The following is a 19237-nucleotide window of genomic DNA, read 5'->3' as shown; positions in this document are numbered from 1 at the left end:
GACCAATACAATTTTTATTTAAAAAAAAAAAAGATTTTATGGGTCATATTGACAAAGGTTACATTTTCGCATTTTGTTTACCCAGTTAGCATTATAGCGGTAATTGGAAAAAATAAGATTTAAAATTGACTGAGGGTGACTGAGTGAAAAGGGTGACAGATACCTTGTACAAATAGTTTGAGAGCTGATTGACCAACCGCCAACAACGTGCAACCCTAGTTAATAACTTATCTGAATGAAAATCTCCTTGGTGCGCCACAAGGATCTGTTCTCGGACCACTACTATTTCTTAACTAAATAAATGATCTACCAGACAAAATGATGCACCGATTCAAAATGTATACAGACAACAATAAAATAATTTGGGTTATTGAACGAAGAAAAATAATCGGGGTTATTGAACAAAATTGAACAAAGTGTAAAGTCATGCACACCGGTCGCAACAACAACAGCCTAAAAATAAATTGCAATCTACACAATAAACAACATTTTTGGTTAACTGCACCAGTTATTGTGCAAACCATCTGAACGAGTTTCAGATGTTGTAATGACTGATGGTTAATAATTCAGAAAACAAGTATAAACGGCCGCATAAGCTGGCAACCGTATGACTGACATGCTCAAAAGTGCTTTTCTAGGCCGCAGTCTATTACTAGGGCGCACATTGTATATTTCATACGTTTGTCAACACTTAGAATTCGCATTACTAGCCATGTACCTAGATATGGTCACCATATGTATGCTCAAGATATAGCTGAAATCTAGCAATTTAAACACTGACCAAGAAACACATCTACAGCATGAAGCACCTACCCTATAATCAGCGACTATCAAGATTAAACCTAACAACGCTAAGCAAACGACGAGCAAGAGGAGATTTTATTGAACAATACAAAATTAACAGCAAAATTGACATAATTAACTTCTCGGTTCACCAAACTCAACGTCTTTAAAGTACTGGGTGTGGATTCTCAACACTTTCGTAAGTCCAATATTTGCGTAAAGTTTGCGTAAGTTTTGCTTAAGCTTTAAGTTACGTAGAGTCATATTCACAAACTTTACATAGCCAAGAACCTACAAAATTTTTAAGTTTTTCCAAACAGTTGTGCAAACAGTTTACGACGCTGTTGGTGTCCGCTTGCAGTTTTTCATATTCAGAGGAAAGTTCATTGACATCGATAACTCGTGATCTTGCCATCATTTGCGTATAATTTGGTATGTTTATAAATTCAGTCGGGTAAGTCATTGATAGAGAACACGAATAGCAGTGATGCAAAAAGTAATCCTTGAGGGACGCCACTCGTCTGCTTTTTTCACTTTGACGTTTATTCTCTAACTCTTACTCATTGCTGTCCATTAGCCAAATAGAAATATAGTTAAATAGCTGGCCTCATATTTCATTGGCATTAATTTTATAAAGAAATTGTTGTGTGACATTGTGATAAATGCTTTAGCAAAGTCATCTAAAATTATGTCAACTAGTATCTTCTCCATGGTAAACTGCTTTCGTTAAAATGTTACGGGGTTTAATCAGGTTTGTAAGCAATCTTTGTGATGTACAAAACTATGTTGACAGTTTGATATTAGATTGTACACAGTGTTTCATTATCCAATCCAAAGATAATTCTTTCCGTCACCTTGCACGGTATAGGTGAGACACCAGCTTGTAGTTTTAAGTCTGGACTTTGTTTTCTTTATTCAGGGTAGGCGTGACATTTGCGTTGAGATTTTAAAACTCCAAATAAAGTTAATTAATTTAGTTCTTTTTTAATTTTGCTATTTAAAATTATTAATAAATTTTTTACGGACTATTATAAAAGCATTTATAAGATTTTTGAATAAATTATTTTGTTTGGATAAGACCTAGTGTCTTATCCAAACAAAATATTCAAATAAAATATAATACTTTTTTTTACATAGTGTCTATGTAAAAAAAAATTACAAATAAGTTACACATAGTAAATATAATTAAATATTTGATAATTATAAAAATATGATAATTAAAATATTTTTAAAAACAATTTACTGGGACTAAAAGAAGACAACGATGGTGGAATACCACCTCAATCTTTTCATAGAGCTCCTTAGCATAATAAAGTATTGTTAAAAAAGTTCCATATACTAATACTGGTTCATTAAGCAACAAAAAACGCAAGTCTAGCGAACAAAAGACAACCCCCAGAGAAGACGCAGCCATTGTCCGAATCGCTAAGCTAAATCCTTTTGCTGGCGCACCTAGAATTAAAGATAATCAATTAATATGACAAGTTAATCAGTAAATTTGAAAGTCAATTAGCTGTTACAAGTCGAATCAGGAAATTTACGAGTCAGTCAGCACTGTCAAAAGTCGCTTACGCGAAAAGGAAAATCTTTATTTGGCTTGGAAATTCCGACAAGACAACGACTCCATGCACACCGCCAAAAGTGTTAAAATGTGGTTTAACGCCAACAAGATTGATGTTTTGGAGCGGCCTGCACAGTAACCAGAACTTAATCCGATAGAAAATTTGTGGAAGGAAGTTGACAACAACATAAATCGATCAACTACAACAAATTTAGACCGATTTTGGAAATAAAGGCTGCTTGGGCCGCCATTACGCCTGAACAATGCCAAAAGTTGATCGTATGAATAAATTAAATTAAAAGCTATGAAAACTTGGCATCCGTAAAAATACGGTTACTAAGTTTTTAATTTACCGATAAAAACAATAACTGGGAAAGTAAAATGTAACTTAAGTCAAAAATTTTGATTTTTCATTTTGGCAAAATCAAAAATCAGAAAATGCGTAAAAATCAACGCAACAGTGATAGTTAGAGAACTTATTATTGGATGGAAAAAAATGGAATTTAAAATATATATAGTTATAAGAACCTTTATTCGTATAAATTTTATTTTATTTTTGCGTTTGTGTTAATCACAGTTTAATATAAACATACATACATACATACATACATACATACATACATACATACATACATACATACATACATACATACATACATACATACATACATACATACATACATACATACATACATACATACATACATACATACATACATACATACATACATACATACATACATACATACATACATACATACATACATACATACATACATACATACATACATACATACATACATACATACATACATACATACATACATACATACATACATACATACATACATACATACATACATACATACATACATACATACATACATACATACATACATACATACATACATACATACATACATACATACATACATACATACATACATACATACATACATACATACATACATACATACATACATACATACATACATACATACATACATACATACATACATACATACATACATACATACATACATACATGAAAAGAAATATACGTATTGATCAAATATTAATTGCATTTCTCTCTTTAGTACCTAACAATCTAATGAGTATTTGATTCCATGCCAATAAAAAAAATTGAGTTTGTAAAATTTTGGTTTTTATTATTTTTGATTACTATTATTAGTTTTAATTATAATAAGTATTATAATTTTTTAAATAAGAAGTATAATTTTAGTAGTATAATAAAAACTCATTTGAAAAATAGAGAACTTTTTTTTAAGTAAGTTGCCTTTATCATGGCTATAGACCCTTATGTGCCTCAATAGAGGATTAGTTTAATGTCATGGTCAAGATACGAATGTCATGAAATTAATATGCAATTTACTTTAATTTTAATTTAATAATTATGTTTAATTTATCTCAAACAAAGTTTTCTTAACTATTTATACAAAGAACTTCTATGATTTTTATAGCAAAGGGACAAAATGATAATTCTTTAACAGGGTGTGCTATTTAAATTGCGCCCTTATTCTGTACCTCTGAATCATATATATGATCAAATCATTTTTTTAGCAAAGTTAATTTACTCAGCAATGTTATCTTTTAAAACTAATATTTTATTAGGCTAAAAAAGTTTAGATCTCAAAAACTCAGATCTCTAGAAAATTATATATCAAAACATCAACCTGTGGTATTTATTATATATATATATATATATATATATTTTTTGACAGTACTGACCATATTTGTGCGCCGGTTTGGGTGCCACCCAAATTGAGGACCTTATAATTTTTTTTTTAATGTATTTACGTCAAATATTGTTTTTTTGCAATTTCCTACATTCAGAATAGCCCCTAACATATATATATACATATATATATATATATATATATATATATATATATGGATATATATATATATATATATATATATATATATATATATATATATATACATATATATATATATATATATATATATATATATATATATATATATATATATGTATATATATATATACATATATATATATATATCTCTATATATATATTTTTTTTAAATAATTCACCTCCCCAAAGCCAAGAAGGCCACTACAGATGAGGAGGCTACTTGTGGTTATCACCCTCTCTGAACTCTATAACTCCGAAACACGAACCTTGACGAACAAGGCCGCTGCGCGGAGAAACAAGTTGAGCGCGGTACTACCAGAGACGTGGTGGGAATCGAACTTGGAACCTCTCGCTTACGAAGCGAGCGCTCTACCACTACACCACTACCGCATATATATATACATATATATTTATATGTATATATATATATATACATACATATATATATATATATATATATATATATATATATATATATATATATATATATATATATATATATATATATATATATATAACCCCTAACTGGTTGTCAGAAAGTTTTTCCGTATTTTGTTGACAAAAAGTAAAAATTATAATGCAAGACCGGAATTTTTTTTTTTTTGATACTTGATAGACTGCCTGCCCCAACCAAACCCTCAGTCAATGTAGCAGCACTCCCTTGCGAGTCAGACTATAAGATAGTTGATGTAGCAACACTCCGTCGCGAGTCAGGCTATTTGTCGGTCGATATTTTACAATTGATATTGTAAAATATTGGCTGCTGTTCTCAAAGAAATTAAAATTAAACAATTTATGATGCCTTTAAAATGCTGTGTACCAAACTGTTGCTTAAATTGTAAGTCTTCAAATTTTAAAATATCTGTATACCAATTTCCTTGTGAAGTATCTGAAAAAAGCAAGTATTTTATGAGTATCCCTTGCTTTGCCCCACGTACAGTACTTTAACAAATTATAGTGTTGTTTGTAAAATGCATTGGCCAGATGAAGCTGAGTTAACTTTATATTATGATAAATTGAGACCAATTAATCCTCCATCAGTGTTTCCAAATATCTCTAAAAGTTGGCTATCCTCTCCACCACCAAAAATGAGAAAAACTTTTCATCTTTTTTGATATCTTCTTCAAGGGTGTCACAAAAGATGAATTTGAAGAGTATAAAATAATTGATAATTGAAAATTTAAAGATATTGTAAAACACCTACTGAAAATGATATCTTTACTTACAAGCAAAACAATTCTGTTTTTATCCAGTCTTTAGTATTTAGCTGTGGAGTTCCGCTATTTTTGATGATAATAATTCAAAGCTTAATGTTTGAAGCATTTCATTATGGCTCAAAATGTACTGTTAAACCTCTTTCAAATAACAGAATAACTTCATTTAATACAAAATCAGCTTTAAATGAAGCTCTTAGATCGCTAAAAGTAAAAGATGAGGATCATAAAACCCAAATAATATTTGAGCATCTCAAATATTATTTGGGTTTTATGATCTTATTTTTGAAGTTATACGTGTTATATATAACTCGTATAGCTTCAAAAATAAATTCTCATAATGATTTAGTCTTTTTAAGTTCTGTGCTATCAAACCTTGAGGTTTGATAGCTCAGAATCATTTTAAGTTACTACTACTACTACTACTACTACTACTACTACTACTACTACTACTACTACTACTACTACTACTACTACTACTACTACTACTACTACTAATACTACTGTTGTTCATTTATGCTCAAAAGTCTTTATGGTGGACCTGAATTTTTAGCAAGAGTTTTACCAGTTAGTAATCTAACATCAGATTTCTAACTAGACCACTATGCAAATTAATTGTAGACATCATAGATAGTTCAATCTATAATGGTAAAGTAATTGCAATTATTCCTGATGGTAATAAAGTTAAACAAATCTTTTTTTCTAAATTCAAAACAGTAGATGGAACACCTTGGTTATGTCAATGTTTTATGACTAAGCCCATCTTTTAAAGTGCATAAGAGACAATTGGCTGACAAAAAAACTAGGTCAGTTGCAGTTTATTTATAATGAAATAACTTAATTTTGCAAATAAGAGAGATTTAGTTAACTTATATAGACTTGTTTAGTTAACTTATATAGACTTATATAGATAAAAATACTCATCTTGGGCAGATGTTAAATGCACCCGGCTACTGTCTTGTAGAAGGCCTCCTAGGCAAAGACTTAAGGGGTAAACAGATTCTATCTGTTGACCAGCTTCGCACCCCTTCTTCATCTATTAGGCTGGCGCAGATGTATTTTTAATACATTGTTTCCAGTTTAGGATGTTGAATGCTGGATCTTCTTGACTCAATGCATGGGTTTTGCTTGTGTCTCTGTTTTTATGACTAGGCAACTCATTCTATTATCTCCTAATGAGGGTATAGCTCTAAAACTCAGTTTTATGGTTCTGAGGCCGGCTGGTAGTCAGGTTTCCCGAACTCTGGGGTAGCTCTCAGAGAGGCTGATTCCATCAACAGCTGTAAAATATCAAAGTATTAACAGTGCCATGTTGCGCAGGGATGGTGTCCCTGTTTGTACTTTTGGTGTGCATTGCGGAGGCCACATTTGGAGCCCTTTGTTACGGCTTAGAGTTTATTAGTAGTAATGAGACAATTGCTTGGGCTATTAAACAGTGTTCTGAGTACTATCTATACTTTGAATCAAGTTCTTCAATCTAATTTAAAAATGAATAAAGTACCAAAAACTATAAAACACAAAAAACCATCATCATCATCACCAAATTCTCTAAACCTATCATTCACTAATATTCGCGGTCTTCGAAGTAACTTTTCTTCTGTTGAGCCTTATCTCTTGCAAAGTTCACCAGACCTACTTGCTCTTTGTGAGACTAATTTGAGTTCAGCTGTCTCATCTTGTGATCTTAGTGTTGATGGTTATCTTCCTCTAATTCGTAAAGACTCCAATAGTCACATGCTTGGCCTGGGCATTTACATCCGTAAGAATTCACCCATTTGTCGTGAAACTAGGTTTAAATCCACACACTATTCTTTTATGTGCTTTCGTTTAGCACCACTTCACTCTATTGCCTTTCTCTTTGTTCTATATCGCTCTCCTTCATCTCAAGACTGCACACTTTTTGACGTTATTTCTGATCATATTGACCAAGCCCTCTCTCTTTATCCATCTGCTAATATAGTTGTTGTTGGTGACTTTAATGTTCACCACTCTGAATGGCTTGGCTCTAGTATCAGTGATTCGGCAGGCATTAAAGCCCACAACTTTTGCCTTTCTCAATCCCTAACTCAAATAGTCAACTTTCCAACTCGCTTTCCAGACAACCCGAATCATTTAGCTTCACTACTCGACATATGTCTTGTTTCTGATCCTAGTCAGTGCTCAGTTTCTCCACATTCACCCTTAGGTGTTTCTGATCACAGTTTGATCTCTCTAAAACTAATATCTCATTCTTCTTCATCACCTGAATTCCCCTATTATCGAACCTCTTACAACTACAGTAAAGCTGACTGGGATTCTTTCCGTGATTTTCTTGGTGATGGCCCTTGGGTAGAAATCTTTCGTCTTTCTGTCGACAAATGTGCTTCTTACATAACTTCGTGGATTCTGGCTGGCATGGAATCTTTTATTCCCTCTCGACGATTCCAGGTCAAGCCTCACTCTCCTCCATGGTTTTCTTCACACTGTGCTGCTGCGATTGCTTATCGAAACCGTTACTTCCATATTTATCAGCAAAACAATTCTCCAGAAAACAGACGTCTGTTTATTACTGTTAGAAACAATTGTAAAAAGGTTTTGTCTAATGCCAAAACCCGATATTCTCAGGTCATGAAATCTCGTATCTCATCTCAAAAATTAGGCTCTCGTGACTTCTGGAGAATCTTTAATAATATCAATAATAAGGGCAAATCAATAATTCCACCTCTCTTGTATGGTTCAGACTTTGTCACCTCACCAAGACAAAGCTGAATTGTTTGCTAAAAACTTTTCATCAATATCATCTCTTGATTCCACTAGTTGCTTTCTACCTGATATTGCCAACAAACAGGTTGATCCATTGCTTGACATTCATATCACTCCAGCATCTGTATCTAAAGTGATTTCCTGCCTAGACTCTTCTACAGCTTGTGGCCCGGACAACATACCTGTTATTGTCTTGCAGAAGTGTTCTCCGGAGCTGTCGTCTATACTCTCGAAACTATTCAACAATTGCTTATTAGAGTCTTGCTTTCCAGCCTGCTGGAAAGCGGCATCTGTTATCCCTATCTTCAAAAATTCTGGAGAGCGATCGAATTCGTCTAACTACCGTCCCATAAGTCTTCTTCCTATCATAAGCAAGGTTTTTGAATCTTTAATTAACAAACACTTAATTTCTCATCTTGAATCTAATCACTTACTTTCCGACCATCAATACGGATTTCGATCTTCTCGTTCTACAACTGATTTGTTAACAGTAATAACTGACAGGTTTTATCGTGCATTAGATAAAGGTGGAGAGGTTAAGGCCTGAAGGCTCTGTGGAGAGGTTAAGAAAACCAGCATGCCAAACTTTGATAAAGTTTGGCATGCTGGTCTTCTCCATAAGCTTTCTTCTTATGGTGTATCTGGCAACATCTTTAGGATTATTGAATCCTTCTTTTTCAATCGTAGTATAAAAGTTGTCCTTGATGGACAGCACTCTTCTTCTTATTCTGTAACTTCAGTGGTTCCTCAAGGTTCTATCCTTGGCCCTATACTCTTTTTAATTTACATCAACGATCTTCCAGATATTCTCTCATCTAAGGTGGCATTGTTTGCTGATGACACTACCATTTATTCTTGTCGTGATAAAAAACCAACACCCTCTGGTTGCTTGGAGGGGGCATTTGAGCTTGAAAAGGATCTCACTTCTGCTACAGCATGGGGCTCACAGTGGCTGGTGAACTTTAATTCAGATAAAACTCAATTTTTTTCAGCCAATCGTTATCGCAATAATTTAGATCTTCCTATATTTATGAACGGTGATGTACTCGATGAGTCACCTACTCTTCATCTTCTAGGATTAACTCTTACTTCCAATCTTTCTTGGAAACCATATATCAAATCAGTTGCAAAATTAGCATCTGCTAAGGTTGCATCTCTTTTTCGAGCTTGTCACTTTCTTACTTCGGATTCTATTCTCTATCTCTATAAATCTCAAATCCGGCCTTGTATGGATTATTGTTGCCATATCTGGGGCGGATCCTCTAATGATGCCCTTTCTCTTTTAGACAAGGTGCAAAAACACGTTGTAAACATAGTTGGACCTGCTCTTGCAGCCAACCTCCAACCATTATCACATTGTCGTAAAGTTGCTTCTCTTTCTCTTTTCTACAAATACTATAATGGGCACTGCTCTAAAGAGCTATCGTCTCTTGTGCCATCTACTATAATTCATTCGCGTGCTACTCGTCATTCAATTAAGTGTCATCCTTTTTCTGTGACTGTTCCTAAGTGCTCCAAAAACGCTTATTCATCTAGTTTTTTTCCTCGAACATCAGCTCTTTGGAATTCGCTTCCTTCATCTTGCTTTCCTGACTCATATAATTTGCAATCTTTTAAGTCTTCTGTCAATCGTTATCTTGCTCTACAATCTTCATCTTTTCTTTTTCAGTAACTTCCAACTTTAATTAGTGGCTGCTTGCAGCCTTGTTGGAAGCGAAGATGTTTAAAAAAAAAAAAAAAAAACTTGTTTAGTTAACTTATATAGACTTGGAAAAAAGTTATCTAAGTTGACTGAAACATGAATAAATCCTAAACCAATAGAACAGCAAATTACACTTGTTTACAATTATTTAGTGAAGAGACAGTTGCAACTCTAAAATCTTATCCTAAAATAGATCAAGAAAGTGTCTAGGGTACTATTACTTTTTCAGAGTTGATTATAGATTTTATAGTTGATTTAGAACAATGGCAAACATCATTTTAAAGAATTTTGCATTACTTCACACTCCCAAAGATAATAAAGAAACTAAACTCAAAAAAATTAAGCTCATGTAAATGTTTTTTTTCCTATTTAGTACAAAAAAAAAGTTAATTATTTATTTTTTTTTACATTATTATTTGTTTTAAATTAATATTCTCAATTAAAAATGTTTTTATTTAACTTTACAAGCTTTACAAAACTTACAACACTACAAAACTATTAAAAAGTTATTAATTAAACTCAATAAACTAATTTTGCAATAATAAATTTTTTCAAACAGACTATTAACTATTTGTATGTTTTTCTTAGCAAAGCCATATAATTTTTACTAGCTGTATTATATGGCTTTGCTATATCAACCCTGACATGACAGAAGAAAAAAACAAAAAATAAAAAAACAATAGATTGCTGCCTTATGTTAAAACCTAAGTTAATGTAGCGGCACTCCTTTGCAACAGCAAGCTATAAGATAGTTGATGTATGTACTGAAGCCCCCAGCAACAGGCTATTTCAGTGTGACATTAGAGAAGTTCTAAATATGCATGCATAGTTATATATAAAATTATGAATGTGAGTATCTGTATTACTTATCTATTTTACACCATAGACTTAGGCTGTTAGCTATGAATATTTTTCAATATTACTATTTCAATATTACTATTGTAATTCAAATTTATTTATTTTTGTAATTGAAAGATAGTATATAAAAATTTTTCAGATGACTACCAAAAAATCTAGTTGTTTGATAGTTTGCAGTGGATCAATCTCTGGTGTGTCAGCACAATCATTTATACATTCATTTACCCTTATTCATTCAGCATTTAATGTTTCGATTGTCACACCAAATGGCAACCCTATAGAGTTTACCAACATTGATGATAACAGCAACAGGTGGTTAAAAGAGTTTAAATCGAAACCTTTTTCGATTCCAGCTAAGTTAGAAGAAGTTGATGCATCAAGCTTTTCTGCGATTTTAATTCCCAGTGGTCTTGGCTGTCTCTACGATTTAGCTACAAGTTCAGCTCTTAGTAGCTGCTTAGTTTCGTTTATAGATGACAATAAGCCTATATGTGCTGTTGGGCACGGAGTTGCAGGACTATGCTCGGCTAAAATAAACAATGAATGGTTATTTAAAGAATATTCTCTTACTGCACCATCATTGCTAGAATTAAGTATTTTGGATAATTTTAGTAGTTTACCTATTATTTTGGAAGATTTTATTAAAGATAATGATGCTTGCTACAGTAAAAGCAAGCCAAACTGTACACATGTCATAATTGATAGGTACCTTATAACAGGACAGAACGATTCATCAACACTTTCTGCAGTACAAAACCTAATATTATTATGTAATGCGCGCCAGGGAAAGGGCAAATAGTTTTATTCTTGTTTATTATTTTTTACTTTGTTAATTTTTTGAAAATTTTTACAAAAGTTTTTTTTCAGATGTCCAAATGAAGATATATAGGAAACGTTATTCATAAATTTTTTGTTATGCTTTTTGTTTTATTGGCATTGTTTAAAGATTCTTTAAACTAGAGATATTCAGATTTAGGGTGATAGAGACATTCAGATTTAGAATTATTAGGAAATAGTGTTCAAGCTAGAATGGGAATGAGGGGGAAGTAGTTTTTAAATTTTTTACTAGTTATTAAATCATAATCATAAACCGGAAGTATTTCAAAATATTTTTTTCAAAGACGAAATTTTATAAAAACAATTTTTATAATTTAAAAGTTTAATCTTAAATCAAACAATATTACATTGACAACCTACCACATAATCAAGCAAGTCTAAATTAATATCGCCTACAAAATAAATGCATTTGCTGAATATATATATATATATATATATATATATATATATATATATATATATATATATATATATATATATATATATATATATATATATATATATATACATATATGACGTGCAAAGTTACATTTTTGTTAGTGTTGTTTGTCCCCTCAATTGTTAAAAACTCATAATCATTTTTGATGAGCACAATTGAAAGGTTTCAATCGTAATAAGTAGAGGCATTAGACTTGGTGCATTAAATATTCTTAACTTCGACCTACTTTTACGGATTATTTTTATAAAGATTTTAAAACTTATTTTGAAGAAATACACCGTAAGTATTCTACAAGATTTTCCATAACAACTTTGTTGTACCTAAATCTTATTTAAAACTGAGTTCTTATTCAATTCAGAATCGCAAGCCATTTTTGTGGAAAAGTTTTTCAAACATTGTTGCCGTGAAGAATTTTTTACTTAATCGGTTTAAAATTAAATTAAAGCAATGTTTACTACACACATGTTGATTTATCTTGTTTCTTTTAAAATCAATAAAACTTAAATTTGATTACTCTGTAAGTTCAAAAACCAAATAATTACTGACATAATCATTTATCGGTTTTTTTTTTTTTTTTTTTTTTTTTTAGCTGTTTATTTTTTGTTTTATCAAATTTAATTATGGTATTACTTTTAATTAAGACGATCTTATTTTAATGTCAATATTTTTGTAAACATTTTTCTTATTTCTTTGATTATACTTTATACTCTTGAAAAACATTTTGTAGAAAATATATATTGTAATACGATACTCGGCAACAAGACAAAAATAATGTTTTCTTCTTGCTCCGGCCATTAATTTTCTTTGTAAATTTATGTAAGTTGTAAAATTTCTTCAACGGCTAAATATTATGTTCAAAAAAATTAAAAATTATATGTTTACTTAGATTTTTTCTTGACGTCTATTTAACTATCTTATTTAATCTTTTAGATGATAAGCCCATTAAACGGCATTGATAAGAAGGAAGCCTGAAACTCTTTTCTTCCGTTCGGGGAGCTCTACTCTTCTGTTAGCACCTTAATAACTACATACACGCACACACACACACAAAAGAACTGTCTCATGAATTTAGTAATAAAGTTGTTTGTGTTGGTTATAGTGTGGTGAATTACGTCTTCCAAGATACTAACAACAATTAGCGGTTGTTTCTTAATATAAACATTAATGTATTTGAAATGATGTGGTCTTCGTAGAGGTATGGGAAAATTACGCCAACGTAATTACTTGTAATTAAGTTTATTTATTTTGTGGTTCTAAACTTTATATAAAAAGGGTGATATTTGTAAATAATTTATTCGCAGTCAGATGAAAATAAAATAAAATTGATAAACGAGTGAAATCATTAGTGTCTCAGGGAAAGTATTAAAAATTTCCCCACACTAAAAGGTGGCGACCCTGCCAGGACCTACGAAACCTACGAGTTAGTAAAGAATGGACCAAGAGCGAATTTACCAAAGAGAAGTCAGCATGATAAGAATAAACATTAAAAACATAGAACGCAACACGATTAATGGCGACAAATCAAGCATAATCTTGGCGCTGGACAAAATAACAAATTTATTGGGAAGATTTGAAATGGCAAAGGATGAGCTGACCAGGAAAATACTTGACGACGGCGAAAGCATCGATTCAGTTGAAGAATGGCTTTCGAAACCAGTAATGGAAGTAGAAGCAGCAATTGAAATCAAAAACAAAATGGTGGACAAGTTGGATTCGATAAATAAAAACGAATGCGTCAGGAAATTTGAGTATGAAAAACAAAAAGTGGAACAGCAGTTAACGATTCAAAAAGAAGCAGAACAAGCCTCATTGAGAAAACTTCAAAGCGAAGAAGAATGGTATTTAAAGAAACTAAAAATGAAAGAAACATTGCGTAAATCTCTTGGAAACGAAAACGAAGCTACTAAACAATCTGTCAAACTTCAAAAGTACACAATTACAAAATTTAATGGCGATTATAAAGACTGGTTGCGATTTTGGAATCAATTCACGGTAGAAGTTGACAACTCAAACATATCGAACATCAGCAAATTCAACTACTTGCTGGAACTTGTCGAAGGAAAGCCCAGGGAGGATATACTTGGTTTACCTCATTCGTTGGAAGGATACGATGAAGCTAAACGCATACTACAAGAAACTTACGGAAAAGATATTTGGGTTCACAAAGCAATGATTAAAGATTTGGAAGGATTGACGGCTATACATAGCTCGTACAAAATCAAAGAAGTTCACGACTTTTACAACAAGCTTGCAAGAACTGTACGAACATTGAAAACTATGCAGAAACTACAAACGGCTCAATCATTCGTGTATTCATTGATGGATAAACTTGGACCAGTTCGTGAAATACTTACACAAAACGATGATGGATGGGGAGAATGGGGACTGGAGCAACTTGTCGAAAAGTTGCAAAGGTACATTGAAAGGAATCCGTTGAACTCAACTTTTAACTCAAGCGACGAACAAACAAAGGGCGATAAAAAGAACACGAACGTTCAGTCAAGGCCCTATGAACATCGAAGCACTACGTTTAAACAATACAATGGCAGTCTTTATGACAAAGAAACCAGGGCAACTAGTGGAAAGCATGGATGTGTCTACTGTGGGTTACAAAATCACAAAAGCGAAGATTGTACAAAAGTACTAACTGTTGCAAGACGCAGGGAGATTTTAACAAACAAAAGATTATGTTACAACTGCATTGGTTACGGACACTCGGCGGTAAATTGTAAATCAAGAGGATGCAGAAAGTGCAACAAAAAACATCACACGTCCATTTGTCAAGATAGGAACGCAACAATGGATGGTAACATTGAAAATAAAAAAGAAAACATGGGAACGGTGCTTAATGCAAGCACAACTATTCACCCAACAGTGATCGCAAAAGTAAATGGTGAAAAAGTAAGGATAATGTTGGATACGGGTGCTGGAAGTTCCTATATATGTACGAATTTGATAACAAAACTAAAGTTGAAACCTACACGAAAGGAATATAAAAGTATTGAACAGCTCTATGGAACTGTGGACAAGCGTGTGGAAATATATAAGGTTACGCTAGAATCAACGACAATACCGGAATTTAGCATCAAAGTCGAATGCGCCAACGCAGAAAAGGAAACACTCACCTTTTTACCGAATCCGATGATCAAGGATGTTAAGAAGCATTTTGCAAAATTGAGGAGGCTGAAATTTAGCGATGATGAAGGGAGTGACGAACTTCAACCTGTTCACATTATACTCGGTGCGGCTGATTATCAGCGAATAAAAACCACGGAACCGGTAGTTCTCGGAAAAAATCCGGATAAAGATCCCGGAGCCGAATTAACGATGTTGGGATGGACTCTTTCTGGGAGACGAACACAATTTAGTTCAGGTATTGAGAGAAGTTTCTTATTGAACACTGGTCGTGATGAGTTTGAGCAAATGTGTAGTTTAGAAGTACTTGGATTATCGGACACAAATAGTGAGTCAATGTTCCACCAAGACTTCAGCGAAAAACTGCATCAAACCGAAGAAGGTTTCTATGAAACCAGAATGCCGTGGAAAAAGGGTGTTGTTAAACTACCAAATAACAGAAACCTGGCTCTTAAAAGATTGGGAAGTGTGACGACTCGATTGAAAAAACTTAAAAAACTAGAACAGTATAATGAAATAATGATGGAACAGATCAATGAGGGAATATTGGAAATGGCACCAGAAAAACCTACGGGAGAAATTATTCACTACGTTCCTCATCAAGCAGTAGTCAAGGAAAATGCCGAGTCAACAAAAATGAGAATTGTTTATGATTGTTCAGCTAGAAAAGTCGCTCAGTCACCTTCATTAAACGACTGTCTAGAAGTGGGACCATCGCTGCAACCATTAATTTTTGACATACTCGTACGAAATCGAATGAATAAACTCTGCGTTTTAGCTGACGTGAAGAAGGCGTTTCTACAAATTCGAATACACGAAATGGATAGAGACGCACAACGCTTAATTTGGTATAAGGACTTGAAGAATATGGAATTAACGGATTTACGATTTACAAGGGTGATTTTTGGTTCACGTTCAAGCCCTTACATTCTTGGTGCTACCATTAAAAAGCATATATCAAAATACAAGGACATTTATCCTAAAACGGTGCTTGCTTTGGAAGAAGATACTTATGTCGATGATATACAAGCAGGTGGAGAAACGGAAGATGAACTTATCAGGTTTAAAAATGAATCAACGCAAATCTTAATGGAAGCTGGGTTCCAGCTGCACAAATGGCATAGCAACGTGAGCAAATTGGAAAGCAACGCTGAGGGCAGATCAACAAAAATACTTGGGATTCCTTGGAACAAAGAAACGGATCAACTATCGATTGACTTTACTGCTTGCATCAATAGTGGAGATAAAGAAGTGATAACAAAAAGGAAAATGCTATCCGCCATTAACAGTGTTTTTGACGTATTGGGATTTAGTGCACCTATTTTAATCACTGGAAAAATATTATACAGTCGGCTATGCTTGTTAAAACTCGGATGGGATCAACAAATTCCATATGAACTTTCAGAAGAATGGAAGACCTGGATCAAGGCAATACGAATTAAAAGAACTATTTCAATTCCGCGGAGCGTTCTGTCTGAAAGAAGTATTGAAATGGAGCTCCATGGATTTTCAGATGCAAGTAAATCAGCAGTATGTGCATGCATCTACATTGCAGTGAGCCACCGATATTCGAAAACCAGTAACTTACTTGTAGCGAAAGCACGGATCGCACCAAGGGATCTTAGTATTCCTAGACTGGAGCTGGTAGCAGCACACACCTTGAGCAAGTTAATGAATCACGTTAGGAAGACATTGAACAAGTATAATATTATTGAAGTATATCATTGGGTTGACAGTACTGCAGTACTTTATTGGTTAAAAGAAAGGGGCAGTTGGTCACAATTTGTCAGGAACCGAGTTCAACAGATATTATTAAATGCAGAAGTAAAATGGCTTTATGTCCCAACAAAAGAAAACCCAAGTGATCTTGGAACAAGAGGAGTAAGTCCTGAGAAACTAACAAGTTTGTGGTTCAATGGACCTATATGGTTAAAACACAAAGAAAATTGGCCAATTCAACCAGAAATATTTGAAACGCCGAACGCATTATGTGAAACTATTCATTTAAGAGAGAACGTCAGTATGGCAACAGAAGAAATAAAGGGACTTCATATATTTAAGGAAATATTGAGTAAACACAAGTATTGGAAAATCATAAGAATATCATCTTTCATAAAAAAGTTTATTTACAATTGTCGGAATGAAGAAAAAATAACAGGACCACTGAATGCTGAAGAGATGATAGAAGCGGAGTTGGTGAATCTTAAGTTACTACAAGAAGCTGTTGCGATAAAGTCCAATGTGGAACTTAAACAGGATGAAAAACAGCTTTGGAGGTGTCATGGAAAAGTCTCTGGGTATAATCCAATATTTGTACCAAAAGGTTTTCAACTAACTCTAAAAATTATTGAGTATCATCACGCGAAAACGTTACACGGGGGAGTAGGAGATACAATGAGTAGCATTAGAGAAAGGTTTTGGATACCAAATTTGAGAGTTGCTGTAAAGAAGGTCATTCGTGAATGCAATCTATGTAAGAGATATAGAGTGAAACCGCTGTTACCGCCAACAAGAGCAATGTTACCACGTTTTAGAACTGAAAATATCGAACCGTTTACGGTTACAGGTGTTGATTTTGCCGGTCCGCTAAAGTATAAAGCGCAAGGGAAGTTGGTTGAAAAATGTTATGTTGCACTGTTTACATGCGCATGTACAAGAGCTGTCTACCTTAGACTTTGTCATGACCTAACGGCAGGAGAATTTCAGAGAATTTTAAAGGAGTTTGTTGTAAGAAAAGGACCACCACAAATGATGATTAGTGATAACGCAAAAACGTTTGTGGCAACAGGGAAGTGGTTACTAACACTTAAGAAGGATGAAAATCTCGCAAACTATCTTGCTACCACAGCCATAAAATGGAGGTTTAATTTATCAAGAGCGCCATGGTGGGGAGGTTTGTTTGAAAGATTAATAGGGATAATGAAGAAAAGTTTGTCAAAAACAATTGGGAAAGGCATCCTAAACTTCTTTGAATTGGAAGAAGTATTGCTGGATGTGGAATGCGTTATGAACAATAGACCACTTTGTTATCAAGGTGACCAATTCGATAAGCAAGTATTAACACCAAATGTATTAATGAGGGGTAGACCGGCAGTTTTGCTTGAAGAAGATATCGATTTAATAACAAGGGATGATTGCGCATTACGGAGAATCAAGTTTGTGAAAAGTTGTAAGAATCACTTAAGGAAAAGATGGATGAACGAGTACGTGCACGCAATGGAAGAACGACAACAAGTAAGGGAAAAGAGAGGTAACGTGAAACTCCCAGAGGTCGGAAGTATGGTACTCATAAAAGACGATGTGAAGGACAAGGCTCTTCTCAACATTGGTCGAATTGAAAACAACATTAAGGGGAAGGATGGAGTTATTCGTGGCTTTAAAATACGTCTTGGAAATGGTTATGTAATTGAACGACCAATTCAGTTGGTGTGCGACTTGGAAATGGGGTGTGGGGCAGAAAGCGGAATCGAATCGGAAGAGAATTTAGAAACCAAGGCCGAAGAGGATACCTTGAAAAGAGAACCAAGACAGGCGAAATTAAATGCACGACAAATAATCAGTTCCATCATGGAAGACGAGATGGCTGATTAAAGCCGAAGTCTCAGCTTTAATCGGGGGAGTGTGTGGTGAATTACGTCTTCCAAGATACTAACAACAATTAGCGGTTGTTTCTTAATATAAACATTAATGTATTTGAAATGATGTGGTCTTCGTAGAGGTATGGGAAAATTACGCCAACGTAATTACTTGTAATTAAGTTTATTTATTTTGTGGTTCTAAACTTTATATAAAAAGGGTGATATTTGTAAATAATTTATTCGCAGTCAGATGAAAATAAAATAAAATTGATAAACGAGTGAAATCATTAGTGTCTCAGGGAAAGTATTAAAAATTTCCCCACAATAGCACAGTTAGGTGTCTAAATAAAAAAGGTATTGATTGTTATGTTGCTGCTAGGAAATCGCTTTTAATCATGACATAGGATTAAAAGATTACCTTTTTTATTAAGGCACGCGCCCTACCCCTTATTTCAACTTTTTTTACTCAGTTATTTTCTTTATTTTTAGT

General features: G+C 33.4%; 2 protein-coding genes across 2 annotated transcripts; both read left to right on the top strand.

Annotated features, from left to right (window-relative positions):
* Positions 1-10853: 10853 nt before the first annotated feature.
* Positions 10854-11664, top strand: LOC100204024 (glutamine amidotransferase-like class 1 domain-containing protein 1). Its single transcript, XM_065814223.1, has one exon. It carries the CDS (start codon positions 10898-10900, stop codon positions 11555-11557), a length of 660 nt encoding a protein of 219 aa, XP_065670295.1. The 5' UTR covers positions 10854-10897; the 3' UTR covers positions 11558-11664.
* A 1801-nt stretch (positions 11665-13465) lies between these two features.
* Positions 13466-18760, top strand: LOC136088288 (uncharacterized). Its single transcript, XM_065811977.1, has one exon. It carries the CDS (start codon positions 13466-13468, stop codon positions 18758-18760), a length of 5295 nt encoding a protein of 1764 aa, XP_065668049.1.
* Positions 18761-19237: the final 477 nt, after the last annotated feature.

The sequence above is a fragment of the Hydra vulgaris genome, chromosome 12 (assembly GCF_038396675.1).
Source record: "Hydra vulgaris chromosome 12, alternate assembly HydraT2T_AEP".
Taxonomy (NCBI): Eukaryota; Metazoa; Cnidaria; class Hydrozoa; order Anthoathecata; family Hydridae; genus Hydra; species Hydra vulgaris.
This window is presented reverse-complemented; position numbering and strand designations above follow the sequence as displayed.